We start from the raw sequence: 23,737 nt of genomic DNA, 5'->3' as shown, positions 1-23,737 counted from the left end.
GAACTTCAATACGAACTGGAGTCAAAGGCAGCCAAGTGGTATGCCACCATAGACATTGCTAATGCATTTTTCTCTATTCCCTTGGCACCAAAGTGCAAGCCGCAGTTTGCTTTTACCTGGAGAGGTATCCAGTATACCTGGAATCGACTGCCCCAGGGGTGGAAACACAGTCCTACTATTTACCATGGACTGATCCAGACTGCACTAGAAAAGGGTGGAGCTCCAGAACATTTGCAATACATTGATGACATCATTGTGTGGGGTGATACAGCAGCAGAAGTTTTTGACAAAGGAGAGAAAATAATCCAAATTCTTCTGCAAGCTGGTTTTGCCATAAAAAGAGGCAAGGTCAAGGGACCTGCCCGGGAGATCCAGTTTTTAGGGATTAAATGGCAAGATGGGCGTCGCCAGATCCCGATAGAGGTGATCAGCAAAATAACAGCTATGTCCCCACCTACTAACAAAAAGGAAACACAAGCCTTCTTAGGCGTTGTGGGTTTCTGGAGAATGCATATTCCAGATTATAGCCAGATTGTACGCCCTCTTTATCAAGTGACCAGAAAGAAGAATGATTTTCAGTGGGGCCCTGAACAACGACAGGCTTTTGAATAGATTAAACAAGAGATTGTGCATGCAGTAGCCCTTGGACCAGTCCGTACGGGACAAGATGTTAAAAATGTGCTCTACACCTCAGCTGGGGACAATGGTCCTACCTGGAGCCTCTGGCAGAAAGTACCAGGGGAGACTCGAGGTCGACCCCTAGGATTTTGGAGTCGAGGATACAAGGGCTCCGAGGCCAATTACACTCCAACTGAAAAAGAGATACTGGCAGCATATGAAGGAGTTAGAGCTGCTTCAGAGGTAATTGGTACTGAAGCACAACTTCTCCTGGCACCTCGATTACCAGTACTAGGCTGGATGTTCAAGGGTAAGGTTCCCACTACCCATCATGCAACTGATGCTACATGGAGTAAATGGATTGCATTAATTACGCAGAGGGCTCAAATAGGAAACCCTAATCGCCCAGGAATCTTAGAAGTGATCATGGACTGGCCAGAAGGCAAAGACTTCGGAATGCCACCAGAAAAGGAGGTGATACGTGCTGAAGAAGCCCCACCATATAATGAATTACCAGAGGATGAGAAGCAGTATGTCCTGTTCACCGATGGATCCTGCCGTCTTGTAGGAAAGCATCGGAAGTGGAAAGCTGCTGTATGGAGTCCCATACGACGAGTCACAGAAGCCACAGAAGGACAAGGTGAATCAAGTCAATTTGCAGAGGTAAAAGCCATCCAGCTGGCTTTAGACATTGCTGAACGAGAAAAGTGGCCAAGGCTGTATCTTTATACTGACTCATGGATGGTAGCAAATGCCTTGTGGGGGTGGTTAAAGCAGTGGAAGCGAAGCAACTGGCAGCGCAAAGGTAAACCTATTTGGGCTGCTGAATTGTGGCAAGATATTGCTGCTCGGCTAGAGAAACTAGTCGTGAAGGTACGTCATGTAGATGCTCATGTACCTAAAAGTCGGGCAACTGAGGAACATCGAAACAACCAACAAGCGGATCAAGCTGCTAAAGTGTTCCAAATAGATTTGGACTGGGAACACAAAGGTGAACTATTTTTAGCTCGGTGGGCTCATGACACTTCAGGTCATCAAGGAAGAGATGCAACATACAGATGGGCTCGTGACCGAGGGGTAGACTTAACCATGGACTCTATTGCACAGGTTATCCATGATTGTGAAACATGCGCCGCAATTAAGCAAGCCAAACGGTTAAAACCTTTGTGGTATGGGGGGCGGTGGTTGAAATATAAATATGGGGAGGCCTGGCAAATTGACTATATCACACTCCCTCAAACCCGCCAGGGTAAACGCTATGTGCTTACCATGGTAGAGGCGACCACCGGATAGTTGGAAACATACTCTGTGCCCCATGCCACTGCCCGGAACACTATTCTGGGCCTTGAAAAGCAAATCTTGTGGCGACACGGCACGCCAGAGAGAATTGAGTCGGACAATGGGACTCATTTCAAAAACAGTCTCATAGACAACTGGGCCAAAGAGCATGGCATCGAATGGGTGTATCACATCCCCTATCATGCACCAGCCTCTGGGAAAATTGAATGGTATAATGGGCTGTTAAAAACTACCCTGAAAGCAATGGGGGGTGGAACCTTTAAAAACTGGGATAAACATCTGGCACAAGCTACCTGGTTAGTTAACACCAGGGGATCTATCAATCGAGCTGGCCCTGCTCAGTCAGACCTTCTACATACAGTAGAAGGAGATAAAGTCCCGGTGGTGCACGAAAGGAATCTATTGGGAAAAACTGTCTGGATTCTTCCTGCAACGGGCAAAGGTAAACCCATTCGTGGGATTGCTTTTGCTCAGGGACCTGGATGTACTTGGTGGGTGATGTTGCAAGATGGTGAAGTCCGATGTGTCCCTGAAGGTGATCTGATTCTGGGTGAGACTACTTAATTCTGAACTGTATGTTGTTGCTGCATAAGTGTCTTTCAGGTTAAGACAGTGGTGATGAGACTGGAACTAGCTTCATCAAGTGGCGTCCAGTAACCTCCTCGAGTCTGACATCTTTAACCTGCAACCCGTGGGCACGAACCATGACAAAAGAGAGACTGCTAGCCAGATGGAAACCCACAGTCCTGAACCAAATGAACTTAATGAACTTTTTGTATAGAGATGAATCATAAACTAGTGATATGTGTATATATATTTGAAAATGAAAAGGTAGTGGTGATCTGAGTATGACATGAATGGTATGGAATAAGGGGTGGAATGTCCTGGTTTGGCCCAAACCAGGCCAATTAGTCTTAGAGAAACCAAGGTCACTGCTAAATTCCTCACTGCTTATGAGTGAAGAGCCGAAGGGGGCTCGCACCTGCAGGGAGGAGCAGCCAGGGCAGGTGACCCAAGATTGACCAACGAGGTATTCCATCCCATACATGTCATTCTCACTTTCCTATTTATCACTAACCCACTGCCTCCTGGAGGTGGGGCCCAGGAGGGAGGGGCCCTCCTGTCTCCCACTGGTTGGTACCAGCTTTGCCAATTCTCCAGTTAAAAGCCTGCAGGTGTGATGGCAGGGGAGCTACTGCATTTTCCCCTCTGCCCATGCTGGGGGAGCAACTTTGCCTGAGGAGGATTTCCAAGCTCTCAGTCTTGGTTTTGTATATATTTGTATATATTTGTATATATTTGTATATATTTGTATATATTTGTATATATTTGGTTATTTCTATTATTATTGTTATTATATTCTTTTTCATTATTATAGTTTATTAAAACTGTTTTAACTTTCCAACCCATAAATCTCTCTCCCTTTTCCCTTTCCCTTTCCCTTGGGCGGGGGGGAGAGGGTTAACAGAGAGCATCTGCCACCTGGTTAATAGCTGGCCCAGCTTTAAACCGTGACATTTACACACAATATCTCTTCCCAAACCCATCAAATGTATCACTTTGATCCACGATTTCTGTCGTATTTAGAGCATTCTCACAGTAGCATTGCATTGAAATAATATAAAAAATACAAAGGCAAACTCTTAGAAGTTAGGAAATAACAAAACCAGTCTTATCCTGAACTGAGTTTGTCTCATATATGTGGAATGTAAGACTATCCTTGATCTTATTTTTTTTCACATCTGACCATTTAATATTCACTGCTCTAAGCGCTTTGGATTGTAAGATCTGTGAGAGTTTGGATGAGTCTGTTCCCCCTTTAAGCTCTGGGGAATTCTCCTGTGAACAGGCTGATGGAAGGGAAGACTCTGACAGAGGTTGTGCTTTTGACTTCTATTTCCTCAGGTCTAGACAAGAAAAATTATAGGGATTTTTGCTTTCCAAATGCCTGGCAGAGTATTTGAAGAGTTGTGTTTCTAAATGAATAGAGAGTATCTTAAATAGCCCTGTGCACAGTCTATTTAATTCTAATCCCATTCATTTCGGAGTTTCTGAGGTATCTGCTAAATATTTTAGATCAATTATAGAGGTTAATTATGCAGTTAAACCTGTTCTATAGCTCTGTTATGCAAAGTTGAGATATGAAAAACATGCAAAGCCAATGATTGCTTATTGTTTCTGTTTCCACCAAGATATAACAGTGATATACTTTGCTTCTGGTTGCCATGGAGGAGAGATAGTTTGGGGGGGTTTTTTTAATAGTGTTTATTTGCATACTTTAATGAATACAGAGTGACTTGTAGTTTGTCTTTGGGGTGTAGGGTGTAGAATAAATTTGGGGTTTTATTTCATTTATTTTACTTTACTTAAATAATGACTCTAACAATTTTTTATTCTTACAGGGAGATGTGAATGTGGCCATTGCACTTGTTTCCCTCCAGGAGACAACAGAGTTCATGGCAAAAACTGTGAATGTGATGATCGACAGTGTGAAAATGTGGATGGCGATGTCTGTGGGGGTATGCGTTTGTTTAATGTAGTATAATAATATAATATAATTAATATAAATCTGGACAGTTTATAACTTTCTGTTCCCCTTGATTTTATAACATAATATCACTGTAGACTATTGACATAATTGATTAATTATAATAGATTGTAAGAAATAAGCTCTAGAAATATTGAATATATTAGTGAATATTTATTTTAAAACTGCAGAAACACTAACAATGAAGTAGATTAAATACACCTAATAGCATAAACTTAAGTGCTGTAGTATTACCCAGATGCCATCGGTATTCATTAAAGAAGAATACAGACACTTAAAGGAAAACCTGAAAATTTAGGTAATTTTCTTTGTGTTTAGTACAGTTGATGTTTTACTTAGAATGTTGTATTTTACCTAATGGTAATAATGACCAGCAATACTTTTTGAATATTTCATATTCACTGATAGTGATATGTCTGTTTTCTAAAAAAGTAGTAAAAATATATTGTGAAAGAATCTCAAATGCTTGAGATACATTGTATCTACATGCAGATGGTTTATGTTAATGTTGACAGTGAAAACCTCACTTTTTCATTTTTCAGTAATGTATGTTGGTGTTAAGCAGTATGGCAAGATAGTTTTAGATATGTCAATGCATACATACATTTCTTCAAGGTCTCTGCCATGCAGAAAGTAGGCACATATGGAAAATTCTAGTTTGAATGTCTAACCAGCCATAATAATAGTTTTTAAAATTCAATAGTATGAATGTGTAGAAAAAGAATAATATGAAACTTAATTTCACAGAATCATAGAATCATAGAATGGTTTGGGTTGGAAGGGACCTTAAAGATCATCTAGTTCCAACCCCCCTGCCACAGGCAGGGACACCTTTCCTCCAGACCAGGTTGCTCAAAGCCCCATCCAACCTGGCCTTAAACACTGCCAGGGAGGGGGCATCCACAACTTCTCTGGGCAACCTGTTCCGGTGTCTCATAGTAATTTTGTACAAAGGACATAAAGGACATAAAAACAGATAAAAGCACTGAAAAGCTGGGTCATATTTGTTATAAATTAAGTAGTTGGGAACCTAAATTAATCATCTTCCATGCTTAAAAATCTCTTCTGTTTATGTCATTCATGTTTTACATTATTTGATGACAATGCTTCAATGTTAATACTGCTAATTATATTGCACATTTTGGACATTACAGACAAAAATTCCGTTCTTCCTTATTGGGAAGGATGCAGTGATAATTTAAATTTTTGTTGCTGGCTAGAGCACCTCACACTTAAATAAACAATCAACGCTTGAGCCAGTGATCAATATTTTACTGTGCAGGAGACACTCTAGGTCACACTATTACCTGAATAAACTCTCCCCTTTAGTCTAAATAGCTTTGTCCAAAGAGAATGGCAGAAATTAATTAATTAATTTTAAACCCATATGCTTTAAGCTTATTTTCCTAATTTTGAAACAACAAATAGAAAGGAAAGCCAGCTCATGAACTTATGAATCAGTTATAGTCTCAAGCTCAACTTTTCCACTTTCATTCAAGCTGATACTAATGATTCTCTTCAGGTGAAAGGAATTATATGGGAAAATGTAATTCAAGTGACTTTGCCCTGTTTGAAATTGCACTGCACAGCATCTGTTGACAGGACTTCAGAAGGCCCATCCTGTGATTTTTGCTGTTCCAGGGAGCTGAGCTTATTCCTAATTCTTTCCCCAAAACTGTAGAATAAGCGCCAAATCGGGAATCCTGTTGTCCTGGGCTTTCTTGTAAGTAAAGGGAAAGGAGGAAGCATGGCAAAAGGTGATGATTAAATCCACCAGGATCTGAACTGACCTCTGAAGTGCCTCAAGGGAGACTAGAGCATCTTTGCTCACTGACAGCTGGCTGAACTTGGGAGGTGAAGCTGGTCTCTAGAGTTTTAGTCTTCCCAATTAGAAGTCATGTCACTACTAATACTGTCCTCTAAAAATTCTTGGATTTCTGTAGTAGATCTGTTGGGATTCCAGTGGTAAATAATTGGCACGTTATTTTTTCATATTCTTGATATTTTGTTTCTTGTTCTATTATATTTCGAAATATAATTTGAGATATTTTTAGATTATTCTAGATTTGATTGTAATTTACTCCTTGAAGCATGTTCCTATATTATTATTATTGCATGATTCCATCTGCTTTTGTTCTTTTACAGCCAAGAACTGTTTTCCCCTTCCTCTGTTTCTGTTCTCATGCTACACAAGTGATTCTTTGTTTGCACTTCTCTGTTTCTTCCATGTGAAGTGCACTAAGATTCAAATTGACAAACATAGATGTCTTACTAATCACTCAGTCCTCTTCCATACACCACTTTTCCTTCTCTTGGCTGCTGGAGCTCTGGAGTGGCTCCTTCCCTCATTTCCTCTCTCTCTCTCTTTCTCTCCCCCCTCTTCCTTTTTTTTTTTCTTCTTTTTTTACTGCTGTCAGATCCTGAAACTTTATTTTCTTTGACCATCCAGTGTCCATCTGTGCGTCTGATTCACCTGCTTCAAGAGGTCACCCCCCACCCCAATAACTTAAGGCAGCACCTATTTAGGTGTAAGCACTAAGTACAGGAATGTTTATCTTCAGAGGGTCCCCCTCAATTGCAGCTTTCTGTTCACTCACCATTTAGCAAGTGAATTCCCCTCACCTTCCCTCACCTTTAGGTTAGACATTAGGAAAAATTTCTTCACAGAAAGGGTTATTAGGCATTGGAATGGGCTGCCCAGGGAGGTGCTGGAGTCACCATCCCTGGAGGTGTTTAAGAGACGACTAGATGTGGCACTTAGTGCCATGGTCTAGTTGACACGGTGGTGTTAGGTCAAAGGTTGGACTTGATGATCCCAGAGGTCTCTTCCAACCGATTTGATTCTGTGATTCAAACTCATAATATGAGCCATTTACACCTTACGCGTTTTCTGTGACTTCATCTTTCACTGTGGCTTCCACCAGCATTTTTATTGAAATGTCTCTTCCCACAGTTTCTGACCAAATGTAGGCATTTCTGTCATTGTTATCCTTTTCAGATCCACAGTAGCCTCTGATGTTACTGATAGGTTCAGCCCTACTCTTTAGTAATTGTCAGAAGTTTTTCTTGCTTCCTTTGATATACAGTATTTCTCATATCTCCCTTTTTAGGAGATTCTACCAATTTTACACACATCTCTCTTCCTTTTGGGTTTGTCCATGCTTCCATCTCAGCCTGAACCTCTTGACACCTCTTGCTGAACTGCTTATTCCTTTCTCTTTCCTTCTCCTCTTTTCATTACTATTTTTCTACCAATGTTGCTACCTAGGCAATCACTGTCAGGATAAAAGCCCTTGCTAGTAACTCTGGCTTCAGAGAATTGTAAGCTGGACTGTGTGAATGTGCAGGGTCTGACAGGGAACACTGAGTGCCCGTAAAGTGCAAGGAAGGAAGACCAGTGTTTTCAGATTAAATGCATCCTGAAATGAGAAATGTGAATGACAACATAAATGATTTGAATAAGAGTTGTTACTGGCCTCCTCTGACCAGCAGAGACTGATTAATAGCTTGCTTTCCAGACCAGCTGTCCATCCGATGGTAGAAAGGCATGAGGCGAAAGATATGATAAATTAACGCACAACTGAGTGAGACCCTATTACCATGTTTCTGCATGATTGTAGTGAGTCATTCACTTAAAAATTCATCTGTCCATCATTGCAGTAGCAGGAATAGAGACGTGATGTCTCCACAAAGACAGAGGTTGCAAGAGGACTTGGCATGGATTCCACAGCACTCTACTATTAGAAATGGATTAATAGAATCATAGAATCATAGAATTGTTTGGGTTGGAAGGGACCTTTAAAGATCATCTAGCCCAACGCCCCCACCATGGACAGGAACATCTTTCACTAGATCAGGTTTCTCAAAGCCCCATCCAACTTGACCTTGAAAGTTCCAATGATGGGGCCTCCACAGGTTCTCTGGGCAACCTGTTCCAATGCCTCAACACCCTCATAGTAAAAAATTTTTCCTTAATGTCCAATCTAAATCTACCCTCTTTCAGTTTAAAACCATTGCCCCTTATCCTGTCTCTACAGGCCTTGGAAAAAAGTCTTTCTCCTCTTTCTTATAGGTTCCCTTTAAGTACTGGAAGACTGCTCTAAGGTCCCCATGGAGCCTTCTTCTCCAGGCTGAACAACCCCAACTCTCTCAGCCTTTCTTCACAGGAGAGGTGTTCCAGCCCTCTGATCATTTTTGTGACCCTTCTCTGGGCCTGCTTTAACTTGTCACACAGAATCACAGAATCAACCAGGTTGGAAGAGACCTCTGGGATCATCGAGTCCAACCGTTGCCCTGGCACCACCCTGTCAACTAGATCACGGCACTAAGTGCCATGTCCAGTCTTTTCTTAAACATATCCAGAGATGGTGACTCCACCACCTCCCTGGGCAGCCCATTCCAATGTCTAATAACCCTTTCTGAAAAGTAATTCTTCCTAATATCCAACCTGAACCTCCCCTGGCGAAGCTTGAGGCTGTGTCCTCTTGTCCTATCGCTAGTTGCCTGGGAGAAGAGGCCGACTCCCACTCCACTACAACCTCCCTTCAGGTAGTTGTAGACTGCAATAAGGTCACCTCGGAGCCTCCTCTTCTCCAGGCTAAACAACCCCAGCTCTCTCAGCTGTTCCTCATAGATCATACCCTCCAGACCCTTCACCAGCTTGGTCGCCCTCCTCTGGACTCGCTCCAACACCTCAACATCTTTCTTGAAGTGCGGGGCCCAGAACTGGACACAGTATTCAAGATGCGGCCTCACCAGTGCCGAGTACAGAGTGTCTTTCTTGTACTGGGGACCCCAGAACTGGACGAAGTACTCTAGGTTGGGTCTTGCAAGAGCAGAGTAGAGGGTCAGAATCACCTCCCTCAACCTGCTTGCCAGGTCCTTGCTTCGTCTTCCCCTTCCTTTGTCTGTGCCTCTGCACAGACATTTAATATGCTATGGCTAGAGAAGGTGTCTCATGCAGACTTTTTGAGATTGGTATGTTCTACCTAAAGACCCATTCCCTACAGTTCAGTTTTTTTCAATGATGTAAGATTTGCCCACGTGTATTGCAGTGTTGATCCACAGCAATATTTAACATCATGGTTTTTTTGGCTTTACTTGGTTCTTTGAGTCTTTCATGTGCTAGCTAATTTTTTTTGGTTCACGCACATGACCAGAGAATCACAGGTTTGCCAGCACAAGTTCTTTCTTGGCATGCTTATGTCACTAATGTACACCAGACTTGATGCTTACTTATCTTGTGTCCTAATGAGAGATATTTCTCCCTCTCCTCTGAGGTTATAGCTATGCTGCTAGCTGCAGATGTGTCCTGACCTTTCAAGTGTTATTTCTTCCCCTACTGTGTGGAGTCATGTTTTTCAATGATGTTATCACTGGCTGCTCCACCTCACTGGGTTGACTGTTGTCCATTATGTTCTGTTCTCTTTCAGGATTGAGGACAGGCAGGCAACAAGAATTCAGTACAACAGTAAAGATCAATTTGAAATTGATTTGATAATGCTCTTAACTCCATTCATCTTGATTTGTTCTCTGGACCATTATTGGCCTATCTGTGAGTTCTTGTCACAGCAAAGTAGCAACCATTGAAGGAATAAAGCAGACGACCTTTTGCGTCCTCTGCATGCTACTGGTTGGTGCACGATTATGCTGCTTAAAAACCCTACAGTAAAAACAAACCCAACAAAAATAGTAAAAAATTGGTTGAAGCTCCACGCAAGTTCTTCACTAGGGCTACTAGCAGAGGTTGAAACTCTTAACAGGTAACTCATAGCAAGGCCCTTACATATTTCTAGGGATGCTCCCATTTTGTTTTATGTCAGTATTTCAGTCTGTGCTTCATATAGTGGGCCACCAATTAGATAATCAGCTTTGATGAGACCTTTTAATATTTAGTCATGGATGCTTCCACTGTCCTCAACACTAAGAAACAACTAAGCCTCTGGTCATCCCAGTAAGCCAGTTCTTTGACTGGTGACAATAGAATACTTTGAGAAGTCTGATTTGTTTATTTTCAAGTGAGCAAATTCACTTTGACTTTTTAACTATTTGTTTTGGCCACGGCACATCAAAATATAACCCTAACACTCTAGGGAATAGAGTTGTCTAATGGCATGTCACATCCTGTCACATGAAAGAGTAAATGCAGCTATCTTTTTGTTTGTTTACACCAATGCCTTTTAGTAAAAGGCATTAGTTCTCATTAGTTCGAGATTCTGGCTGTAGTATAAATGCTTGTAAAAGCTGGAGGAGCTGATTTAGTATTGGAGGAAATGCGGAGGTAATTAATGTTACCCTCCTTACTCAGGTCTGCCTTCACACCTCTCTCTCTAACTGTATGAAACCAGTGCAGCAAAACTCTACAAGAGACTTTATGGCAGGGGAAGGTAATTTTTTTTTTTTTTTTGTAAAATCCCCAAGTAAATTAATTTTCACCACTCAGACACATTCTCTCATTGATTTCATTCACTTGCATTCTGACACCCACATACAGGCAACAAAGTGTCTGGATTCAAGTACTTTGTTCAGGATGACATGTGTGTGACACAGAAGATGGACAAGAGATGCCACCCATCAAGTTCTCTGTAGGTCTTTTTGGTTCATCTTGACTGACAACAACAAACTGGTTTTTAGATACATCTTTTATAACTTTTGGGACCCAACTGTTAGGATGATCCTTTTGACTCACAATTTTGCTTACTTTCATCTCTGTAAGTTTTAGGCAAGTCTGTTGTCTGTTGTCTCTGCTTCCTCGTTTTTGATGGTCTTAGGACAATGCTATTCTTGTTGGGCTCACAAGAAAAGGAATGACACAAGTTATGCACTATGTCTGTGTTGACATCCTTTGTTGCTGAGCACACGATATTCTGATATGTCATCATGAAAGTCGTCATACCATTGTTTTACGAGAGTGCAGGCCTTCTGATTTTGACAAAATAATACATTATTCAGTTTTACTGCTGTGAATGTGTTGTTGGCTCTCAATTCAGGGCATGTTTTTATCCTCATTCTGATGTTTCTTCTGGTGTGTACCTACACATTTCCATTCAGCATACAGCATTCACACCAGTCTTATTGTTTCCAATATAAGTCTCTATGTATTGGCAGAGAACAAGGGTAAAGCTGTGGTTTATAAGGTGTACATATACTTAAAGCCACAACATCCAGCTTTCCGATGTTTTAAACTTTTACAACAGAGGCAGAAGCTGTCACATCACAGCTTACACTTAGTGAAGGATTCTAGGATCTCATAGTCATCACCAGGATGTACAATGGAAGTACTCCCTCTCAAAAGGCTGGTATAACTTGCCTCTAATTGCCATGCTCCTTTGAATATAAATTTTTCATGACTATCAAGCCAGGCTAAGTAATTTGATTCACAGAAAGTACTGCCTTCCTTTCTTTTTTTTTGGAATATAACTATGTGTTATTATGTGATAAAGATATATAACAGAAACTGTGAATTCTTTTTTATGAAAGTTCTAGGTCCATACTGCAGAAATCATGAATGACCTTTACTTTTGTCATCTCTTCAGTGAAGCAGAAGCGTGATATTTTCAGATAGCATGTTCTTATGAGGACCAATAAGACCATAACCATAAAAATGAGAGAGTTATGATTAATGATATGCCTCATTAAGCAAAGCTAAGTATAAATATTACAATGCAGTTGCTGTCAGACAATTTCCTCATTTCTTGCACTAATGTTGCTTCACAGAAATATATAGGACATTTATGGAACTCTCTAATATACCTAAAATGCAAATTGGGAGAGTAGAGTAATACCAGCTATCTTGCAGCCAAAGACAGCTTTTGGCACTGACTGGTCTGAAAATTCAGAAATATGAATTCAACTCCTGACTCTGCCATGGCTTTTCAGACTCCATGGGACATCATTTCAAAGTCTTAGTTGCCTAAGCCTAGGCACCTTGTATGATTTCTGATGCCCAAGGCCACCCTACCTGACCCCAGCTTGGCTCCACAAGGACACAGGGATGCCTGCATAGCTGCCACCATCATGATGATGTCTTTGATATGTTAGGGTGTGTCAAATGGCCCTAGGCATCTGAAGTGAGCTCGTAATTTCTCTGTGGTTCCTGTTATGTTAAAATAATAGTTTATTTTCTACCTAACAGGTTTTTCATCTTTTCATTGAAAAGTCTTCAGAGCAGGGGCCATGTTCTTTTGACTGAAGAATCTGAAATGCATATAACTTTTTACAGAATTCACTAGACATTTTTATACTATTTGATAGAGAATTTTTATTGTGGTATTTGTTATTGAAAAATGCGATTGATTCTCCTGGGAAAAAAAAAAAAAGAGATGAAACACATGCTTACTGGGTAAAACTGGTGCTAAAAAAAAGTGAAAATGACTGTATTAGGTAGGGGAGAAGTCATAGTCTACCTGGTGTAAAGCTCGTGTGATTTAGGCTTTTATTTTTGACAACATTAAATAGAGAGTTAATGATTCAGTGCCTGTGTCCTTGCACTGAACTACTTCATCCTAGCTCTGAGGCACATCCAGGGGCAGCAACAGATAAATTCAAAAGGATCAGTAGGTATTGAATTAGATACGAGAGTGACTAATGTAGCCAGTACAGGTATTGATGTGTATGGTATATTCTGTATTAAATTAATGTGGTTTACTTAGCTAATTTTACTTTCCTAATTTTTCTTTTAACTGCACTACAGATTTCTGTCCTGGTCACCTGGACATTTGTGCAGGTGTATAAAAAGTTGAGACTTAACATAGATGCACAGAGAATGTAATTTGTTTAGCTTTTCAGATAGTATAAAATATGATTTAGGTTTGTGGAAAGCATTTTAATTGAATCTTTCTGTTGAAATGAGCAGTAAAGGAATTGCTAATGCATCAGCATTTAAGTTGATTAACAGATATTAATTTGCACAGTCAAAAGGGGCTTATATGCTGAACCTCATATATTAGGCTATAAATAGCCATTATACTGTACCCAGGCTTTCCCTATGTTGAAGTCTGTGTACTGTGTGCAACTAAGGCCTGTTTCTGAGAAGGCCATGCTCTGAAGACTCTTAAGACATGTGCAGCCCATGCCAGCAGCACTGGAAAGTTTGTTCAAATAGTCATCACCCTTGTTTGAAATGATGTATCATTTCTCAAATGAATTTGTCAGTATCAGCTTTTCTCTATTGTTCTTGCTTTGTCTTTCTCTGGTAGTTTGAGAATCCCCATTCTAGCACCTTCAAAGAGGGTAGTTCAGATCCTGCTGAAGCACTTCTTAGTCCTTTTTTTTTTTCCCCCCAATAGGCTGAGCAGATACAGATATTTGAACTTCTTTCAATGAGCCATTTTCTCTGCCCCTTGAATTCTTTCTTTGGAACTTTTTGGGACTCTTCCAAGTTTTTCAAAATCTCATCAAACATGGTTATCACAGTGAGTTGCAGGACTTTAATGTCCATCTCATCAATCTCTAAATGTTCCTACTCATTTCTGTTCCTACTCGCTTCTCTCCTGTTATATACATATGAGGACAGCATTAGATCTTTTCACTAGAGTGTTTCACCTGAAGTTTCTGTTGACCTGCCTGCCTGTTGTGTTGCTCAAACTGGAGCCACAGTCCACCTTTATTAGACTTGGACAATACTAAGCAACATACTATGAATATATAATAGACAATCAGTATTTCGCTTCACATTTATATTAGAATCATAGAAACATTTAGGTTGGAATATACCTGTAAGATTTATCTAACTGCAGTTGTCACAACTGTTCCAGTCTTATGTCATTCTCCTGGTATTCAATAAAAATAAAAATCAATGATCCAGTAATGGTTTTACCAACTCTTTTAGCATATTTGGGCGGGTTAATGATGCCTGCTCGCTTAGAAATATTTCTCCCAGATAGATGTTGTTTAATATACTCTTATGTTAATAATATAATGGAAAGTTCTTTATCAGAGTCCTGTAATAATAAAATAGAAAATCCTGTTTCTATTTAAATACAGAGAGAAAAATTTGTTTCTTTTACTGTATTGTTCTGAATCAGGGATCCTGCATTATGCTGAGATTTTTCATATTCCTAGTACACTTTTAAAACTTCTTAGTTTTCATCCTTCATAGAATCATAGAATCATTTAGGTTGGAAAAGACCTTTAAGATCATCAAGTCCAACCGTTAATCTCGCACTGCCAAGTCCACCACTAAACCATGTCCCTAAGCACCAGATCTACACGTCTTTTAAATACCTTCAGGGATGGTGACTCGACCACTTCCCTGGGCAGCCTGTTCCAATGCTTGATAACCCTTTCCATGAAGAAATTTTTCCTGATATCCAATCTAACCCTCCCCTGGCACAACTTGAGGCTGTTTCCTCTCATTCTATCATTTGTTACTTGGGAGAAGAGACCAACACCCACCTTGCTACAACCTCCTTTCAAGTAATTATAGAGAGTAATAAGGTCTCCCCTGAGCCTCCTTTTCTCCAGACCGAACAACCCCAGTTCCCTCAGCCGTTCCTCATAAGACTTGTTCTCCAGACCCTTCACCAGCTTTGTTGCCCTTCTCTGGACTCGCTCCAGCACCTCAATGTCTTTCTTGTAGTGAGGGGCCCAAAACTGAACACAGTATTCTAGGTGTGGCCTCACCAGTGCCGAGTACAGGGGGACAATCACTTCCCTAGTCCTGCTGGCCACACTATGACATTCCCGTGTACTGGTGCCATTTGTATTATTAGAAAATTATCATGCAGGTTTTTTGGGAGCTCTGACCACAGTTGCATAAGTAGTCCTAAACTGAAGTTCCCCACAACCACACAGTTTTATTTCCAGGCATGGTAAGAAATTCATCCTGGTGTCTGGTTTGATTTGGGTTGATTTGTTATAATGGACCTCTACTAGTAATCTGTCACAGCTTGCTTTGTTGCTGCATTCATATTTTACATTTAAATCTTGTGGTTATTGGATTTATTGATAATTCTAAACAAAGTGACAGTAACATTAACATCATCTTTGTCTCTCATTTGACTCTCCCCCATGATAGTCTTTCTTCTTGATTGGAGGTTAATGTTTAAAACATTCTGTTATATATTTAAATATTCATTAACACAGATTTTTATGAATGAAGATCTGTAGTCTCAGAGCCATTGTAATATGCAAATTGTTTGTGATTTTAAGTGCTTTATGTTAAATCTGAATTGACGATAGACTAACACTTTCCAATAAATCTGCTTAATCTGAATAGTTAAATCAGTATTTTATCATGTTAGCCAATTCAGTTGGGCTAGACTTCTTCAATTAGAGATTTTTCTTTTCCCCTTTGCTCTATGATTGCTGTATTCTTGAATTTTATACTCCTCTACGAAGGGAATTATATTCAGATCTAAAAGGGCCTTGAGCAAAAGCAGCACTTTTTTGTTGTTGCTCTCGCTCATAATTTTGAGAGTCTGGGATTCATTGGAATGAAACTGGGACACTTTGAATGTAATTTGAATATTACATTCAACTGAAAGCAGTTGCTTATAATGTTTTGGCCCTTTTGGTCAGCTTGTTTGGACATCTTCAGACAGATGCAAAGAGCCACTGCAAGGAGGATATACACAACTAAACTGTGTAAAGCAGCTATTCACAGGCTAGCACACATGGAATATAGCTAGGAGTTAACAAGCATTGGGCTAAGCACTTGCATACTCACCACCCTGATGGATGAGTCTTCCAAAGAGCTGCAGCTGCCCAAGCTGGTGTCAGCTAGGAGCAAATATTGTTTTGGTAAAATGGATTCCTTGAGACAAAAGAATCCTTTATGTTTTGAGGAATTATATGGCATAAAGGAGGAGAGGAATGGTCATCTCAGAAAAATGCATGTCAAAATTTCATGTGGTAAACTGTAAACTCTGTTATAAGACTGTCATTGTTACTGAGCATTTAATATTGTGTAGGTAATAACATTAAAAAAATAAGATCAATACACAGCCTGGGGTACAAAAATTATTCTGAACATTTAGATTGCTGTAAATGACAGCTCCAAGGCTTTGGAGCTTCCAGAATTTTCTAATTTAAATTAGTAAAGTATTTGGCCATCAGTAAAACATTAAGGAATTCCACTTATGGCAAACTACAAGGTTTGTCTCTCCTTTGGGCTTCTACCAGTGCTGCCTCCCGGTTTACCATGTCATGTTGCTCTGTTGCCACATGAGAAGTCCACAAATTAGAAAAATAAAATTGCTGGTTTGCTTCCCTGCATCCTACAGCTCAGTGCTTTGCCAGATACTCCTACTACTTGTTCCCTTCTTCCCAGCCCATGCTCCCAAATTACCTCAGTCCCCTCATTTCCACTCCCTTGCCCTACATAGCAGGTAGGATAGGACAAAAGTCACTGGTGTGTATAATTTGCTTCTTTTAAGCCCAGTAAACTGATTAGCTAAGGAATGATCTTCTCTGCTGCAGAAATATTATTCAAAGTTGAAGAGTGAAATTCTGGCCAGGAGACATTTCTTACTTCTTTTTCCTATTTTCCATCTCTGTATTCTTGTCTGCATTTGTTGTTGCTTTTCCTTTCTTCCTGGCCAGATTTTCACCTCAGTTTACCATTCAACATATTTTCCTTTTTTATTATCTTTGTACAAATATTTCTCAAAAATTCTCTTTCATCTTTTTTTTTTCTTTTTTTTAAAAGATCAGTTATAGCTTCTAGGCTCTATCTTTGACCCATGTTCTAGGGCATCTTTGACCCATGTTCTAGGGCTTCTTTGACCTTTCCCTCACTTGTCATTACTTGTCCTTCTTTCCTTAATGTTTCAGTGTATTCCTCTCCACTTGCCCTCTGTTTTATGTTTTTTCTCATTCCTCTTTTCTTTCTGTCCTTTCATTTCCCCCTAATTTTCTCCTTAATATTAATCATCTTTTGATAGCTATGTCCTTGCTACTGTATTCTTCTTCTGCCTGTCCATCTTCCCTCTCATTCAGGCTTCTTGTCATGATCTGGGAATTGAAATCTATGTGTCCCTGTGGAGAGAGCCCACCATGGTAGCTTGCCTGTTCTTTGAAGTCCTGCTTTGGCGTCACACAAGTGTGTGCTCTGGAGAATGCTCTGGTCTCTTCCTCCTTCCTGCTCCTCACTCAGCATTTCACTACAGTATCAGGAGTGAAAGTGCCAAACCTTTTAAACTGCTGAGCTGGGATAGCTATGTCTGGAGAAGAGATGCAGAAGAGAAACAGGATGTTGTTTGTGTGATGAGAGGAACTCTTTGCAGGTTGCCATTTTGGTTTATATACAACCAATTTTAGCAATTCCATGAGACCCTGGGGGAATTACCTTCATCCTGTACTGTATGAGTTAATCTGTAGTAATTGCAGAGTGTGTTGAGTACAGGCTTTGCACAGCAGCTGCTCCATGCACTGCAGCAGATAACCGGCAGCAATGGGCTGCTGGAGGAGATTGCAGCTGTTAGCTCCCTTGCCTGTTCTGCTGTGTGCTGCACTGCTGTCAGCACTGTGCTGGGGTCTCCTTCTTCAGGTGATAGTATGGGATATGCAGGTGACACTAGCACCAGGCTGCAGGATTAAAGACATGGGAGGGAAGGGGTTGTGTCTGTCCTCAGTACACTGTGGAATCTCATAAAGTTGAGTTGATGCTGAGGTTTTTTGGATGAGGGGAGCCATGCCTATGCTTTTCTGCATGTCACTAGGGCACACCATTTTACACAAGAATGACAGAACTGAATAAGGCCACCCTACCTGGAAGCTGTGCTGTCCATCTATCTGTCTGTCTATCCCATAGCATGCACTTCACATTGCAGAGGTCTGAAGATTATTTCAGTTGTGACCGCAGTCACTGCTTTCTGCTTGTTTTGCTCATAACCAACCTTAGTGTCATTACAGGCCATGGTATCTGCTCATGCGGCCGATGCATTTGCCAGGACGGGTGGTTTGGAAAGTTGTGCCAGCATTCAAGGAAGTGCAACATGACGGAGGAGGAGAGCAGAAGCCTCTGCGAGTCAGCGGATGGCATATTATGCTCGGGGAAGGGTAAGAACTGGCAGATGAGCTACCCCATGTCAGTGCCCTGGCAGTGGAAAATGATCACGTTCTGGAAGACTAATGTGTAACCCTTTCTTACAAAGGCACCTGTTATTAGAAGGATGTTATATTTGGCTCTGTAGTGCACTTACATCCATTCAAACACCCACCACAGCCGTACATGCTTAGCAGTGTTGCTCTCCTATGCAATTTGTTAATAGCATATAATTTCCTGTATGTGTTTATCTGATGGTCTGCATTGAACAGCTGTACATTATAAACTAACTGTTAGTGCTCCATCCACTAACAGGGACTGGGCAGTACCTGCAGTAGGTATAATAAATAAAAGAGAATTTTGAACCCGTGCGCTGATGGTGGTTATTCCACCTTTGCTGGAAAGCTAGCCAAGATATGCAAGCGCTATAATGGATTGATGGAGCTTGAGTTTCTATGTGTCAGATTTAATAGACTCTAAGGAGTCCTGGTTTTCAGCAGATCACTACTGAACACTTTCCGAAAATTGCACTCTGTTAATATAAGCAAAGTTGGACATCCACGTTCCTAGGCTGTTTTCATAATCTTGGCTCGCTGACTATGCCATTTGTAGTAAAAGCTCTTCCCAAGGAAAACAGCAACACCCACCACGCTGCTGCCTCCCTGGCAGTAAATGTAGGGCTGCAGATGGCTACTGTAATGGGGCAGGACGTGGGCTAGGTAATGAGCCTAATCCCATCTGAAAGGATCTGGCCGGGATCCCAGGGAACACCCCACAACTCATTAGACTCATTTTAATTAAACTGAGGAGCCTCCCAGGGCAGCATGCTCTCTTCAGGGAAAAGACTTCATACATTCATTCTCCATAACAGATTTTACATTATGGAGCCTGATCTTCCTTGACTGACTTGGTGTTAAATTTGCTGTATCTTCTGCAAAATAGTTTTGAACATCTTGGGCATCCGTCAGTTGCAGCACCAGTGCTTACTTATACAGAATCACTTCAGGTTTCTTACAATGTCATGCTCTTATTAACTGCTTTAATTTCACTAAAATTCTCATACTGTTCATTATTATTTTCAGCTGTCAGTACCTTGTAGTTTGTATAAACAGAGTCATTAACTTTAAATTACCTTCAAGTATGTCTTAGTATATCTTTTATACAGCAACCATGCAATATGTATGTTATCCTCCACTGCCTCTTTATACAATGGCATTTTTTATCCTTGTAGGCTATGTCAGTACTTTCTGTGCACATGGCTCAGTAAGCAATGCTCAGAACTCACTGAAAAAGTAGATGCTTCACCTAATACTCCCATCCCTAAATGTTCCAATCACTAGCTCTTTCTGTAGATATTTACATGTTCCATATGTTACAAGTTAAAACAGCATTTCTCTAAAATTAGGCAATGAGTTAATTTTTGTCAACTTACAATAAACACTAAATTACTTACATTTTTAATTAAAAAATTAGATACTCTGCTGAGGCTGTTCTGAAGTTTTAAAGAATTAAGTTTCAGTGATCAGAGACACTTCAGTATTACAGGAAAAACCTAGGGAAAATTGGTTATTGAGAGATCCACATTTTTTTTTAAAATGTGTTTTTTATTCAGAGGTCACTAAAAGGAATGGCAAGATAGAAAAGAATCATTTTATACACTTTGGCTCAGGTCCTGTTAAGTAACCCGTGAATTCTGTTTAGGTTATATTCTGACATAACCAAGCTTTCTTCTATATATTTTTCTTTAATATTGCATTAAACAGATTGGTGAATTTTTCTGGAATAATTCTGGAAATACTGCAAGAGGGTGAGATTTTCAACAGCATCTGACTCATTTATAAGCATGTTCTGTTAAAGGTTGATGACTTCTTTGGTGACTTTTTTTTTAAACTCTGCCTCCCATAATTGAAAACTATATATGTATTCTTTGTTATCATTTATTTGTTTTTTGAGATTTTTGTACTGATTTGTGCTGTAACCAGTTCTTAGGGCTAGGTCCACAAAAGGATTTTTGCTCAGCAGTTACTAAGCGCCCCACCTTGGCATTTAAGTGTCTGAACTCTGTATAGGGTCAGGCAGCTGTGGATGGGCTCTGTAAAAGCCAGCTCTCTTCAGACGGGTGTTGGAATCAGCCAGGAGGAATTACCACCTCCTAGTGGCATTTCTAGTTGCAGAAAAGCCTCTCTCACACCATTCTCAGGCTACAGGCTTCCTGACACATGATTGCCTGGGGACAACTGTCCCTTTCCAGGATTCAGAGCCATGAACATTCTCCTGAAGGTAAGGATATCTCTGAGTCTTCCCTTAAAGGGAGGTTTCTGGCACTCAGTGAGTTACAACATCATCCGAATGTCACCATAAAGTCCCTTCTTTGCCTGTGGGGGTGCGACCTGACATCCCTGAGGAGGGGAGTGACTTATCCCAACAAGGGGCATTGGGGTACTCTGCAGGAATGGACAAACTGCTCAACCACTGTTATGTGCACAAACTATTTCTGACCTAGAGCAAATATTTAGTAATTCTGCGGGAGGTGGAGCAGCGTCATTTGTGGTGATGAGGATTTTGGGGGTCTAAGTGTTAGTCTTAGGCACCTCTGTTTTTTTGTGGACTCATACCAAAAGGTTTTAGATGAGGAGGGCCATTTTCTTCCTGGGTACGATTTTATTGCGTTCAGTAACAGTGTATCAGAGACAATTTGAGCTTTTTTAGTCACAAAAAAAAAAGAACAGTTAGAAACAGTTAGAAACAAATCAGAGTAGCCCTGATTGTAGGTCTCTGAAACCAAAGGAAAGCCTCAAAATGGGAGTCCTGATTAAGTGAAATAGCAGAATCAAAGCATTAGTAGTAACGTTCCACCATTCTCTAGCTCACCCCAAAAGAATCTTTTTATTCAAAAAGCTTTTAGCTTGATTATTTTCTTTTATACAATAGCTTCTTAGGCAGCAATTTTGTGCATATGTGCACGTGTGTATGTGCGCACGTGTGTGTCTGGGGATGTTTTTTCTAGTCTGAAAACGCCCGTGCTCTTTGACTGCGAGTAATAATTTTTCTGATTTCAGGTTCCTGCCACTGTGGAAAGTGCATCTGTTCACCACAGGAATGGTACATTTCGGGCGATTTCTGTGAATGTGATGACAGAGACTGTGACAAACATGACGGTCTCATTTGCACAGGTGCAGTACAGGCTAATACTTAATTGCTCTAAGAAACAAACTGTGTTGATGGGAATTATGTTAGACAAAGACAGCTTCTTCTTTTGCCACGGACGGAGGAAGTGTATTTGCTGGTTATTCAAACCTGCTATAATTGTTTCTTTGTGCAGCGTGATAATCAACTTAAGGTTTCAAAACAACAGTTGAAAGCCTGAGTATGAATTTAAATAAGTAAGCCAGCTATGAAATCCGTCAACAATTTTCACTCTAATAGACTACAAGTTACTGCTTTTTGGCAAAGGACGTACAGTGTCAGCATTGTGATCATGAGATTTCTTTAACTTTTGTTCTCTTACTGGACTTTCTATGTGTATAATGCATTTAAGTCATAGACAAAATTCTCTTGTCTGATGATCTTTGGTAGGTGAAAGACATACCTGTGTGGGTTAACAGAGCTTCCTGGCAATCAGACAATTCTCAGTGGGAGGCTGAAATACCTGACAGTTTTTCTTATGACGTGATGGTTAGTGATTAAAGCAGCTTCACCTTAACATTGTCTGAGAGTTCAGGTGGCAGACAGGGATAGAAATGGGCAGGCTGCCAGCAAACCCTCATGACAAATCTAGTGACAAAAGCAGCATGGAAATTGCTAAATTAACTCACTGGCTACTTCCTGTTACAAATCTTAATTTTAGAAAATCTTTGCTGAGCAATTATTAGATGTGGAGGAAATTTGCAAGCCGATTAGAGTGAGAGCAAGAGGGCTGACACTAGCAAATTGTGTCTTCCAGCTAGCCCTATTAGCAAGGGTCTTTTCTAGGGGCAAGTAGCCAGTATAGAGGCAACAGGAGCCTTACCTTCAGCTGCAGCAGCTATTCATGGATCTTCATAAAGTCAGTAGGAAGAGGAGCTCACATTGGAAAACCAAGCTCTAGAGATCTCAAGCTGAGGGAGGATCCAGGAGTCATGAAAAATATTGAAATAAAATGAAAATATGGGTCTCAGTACTTAATGTTTCCCCGCTGAAAAATAGAGCCAACACATTTTTCATCTAACATAGAGAGTTTGAGATATTATGTATTTGTATAGCACTTCTGAAAATTTAGGTTTAAAGTTTTTCATGTTCAAAGTGATGTTTGTATTGTATTCTGTTTCTAACTTTTTATGTCTTTTTCTTTCTGCATAATAGTTAAAGGTAATATTGTTTTTCCTTGTACCTGGAGATACAGTGTGAACACTGAGCCTCAACAGCTGGGTATAAATAGTGATGGCATAATTACAATATTTGTAATTCTGCTGATGGAATTATTGAGAGAATGCTATTAATGCTTTGTAAGTGTAGGTTTGGGGTGGCTTCTCAATGCAACGGTACAGTAATTGTGTCCTTCCAAATTAAAAAAAAAAAAAAAAGGTGGGGGAACAATGAAGGAACAATGCAAGTACTTTAGCATGGCTTTTTGCTTCCCATAAAACACATTTCAATGTGCTACATTTCAATTATGATAATTGCCCTTTATTCATTCTGTTCTAGGCAATGGTGTTTGTAGCTGTGGAAACTGTGAGTGCTGGGAAGGATGGAATGGAAATGCTTGTGAAATCTGGCTGGGGAGAGAATACCCTTAACAAAGGACATCAAAGACTGAGGGATTTTTTTTTTGTTTTTTCTTTAGGCTGCTAGAACATTTAATTTCAGAAGTACTCAGTGTGTGGGTGTGAGTGTGCATGCAGGCACATGTACATGTGTGTAAATACTTTAGAACACTCATTTGAGGGCCTGTTCCTTAAATAAATGCGTGACAAAACTAAAAGAAAAAAATTTAAAACTCACTTGGGAGAAGGACAGTACAAGCTGTAAAAGGTGAAGTCATAAAATACTGGCCCTGTGGAACTTCTCCAGAGTTTTTTGTAAATTCCGTGGTACTGAGATTACACTCATAATGCCTATTTCTTAAGCAACCTTTGGAAAAGGTGTAAGAAAGCCTTTTTTTTAACATTATTTACTTGGTTGTCACCTCTCCATATTAGTAAGCAACAATATTCCTGTAGAAGTGTAGCACTAGTTGAATATTTGTCAAATAATTGATTTAATGAATGTTATGGTGTTTGAGAAATATATTGTTTGGCCCTTTTTTC

General features: G+C 40.2%; 1 protein-coding gene across 1 annotated transcript in view; it reads left to right on the top strand.

Annotated features, from left to right (window-relative positions):
* The window catches only part of ITGBL1 (integrin subunit beta like 1), a 150,498-nt gene extending 127,225 nt beyond the window's left edge, over positions 1-23,273 (top strand). The window contains exons 8-11 of the mRNA XM_068425577.1: positions 4,320-4,436; positions 18,320-18,466; positions 21,512-21,625; positions 23,136-23,273. Of these exons, the coding sequence (XP_068281678.1) occupies positions 4,320-4,436; positions 18,320-18,466; positions 21,512-21,625; positions 23,136-23,227 (470 nt within the window). The 3' untranslated portion in view covers positions 23,228-23,273. The remainder of the gene's footprint in view (positions 1-4,319; positions 4,437-18,319; positions 18,467-21,511; positions 21,626-23,135) is intronic.
* Positions 23,274-23,737: the final 464 nt, after the last annotated feature.

This window comes from Nyctibius grandis, chromosome 2 (assembly GCF_013368605.1).
Source record: "Nyctibius grandis isolate bNycGra1 chromosome 2, bNycGra1.pri, whole genome shotgun sequence".
Lineage (NCBI taxonomy): Eukaryota > Metazoa > Chordata > Aves > Nyctibiiformes > Nyctibiidae > Nyctibius > Nyctibius grandis.
The sequence above is the reverse complement of the archived record's forward strand: the minus strand, read 5'-3'. Positions and strand labels throughout refer to the sequence as shown.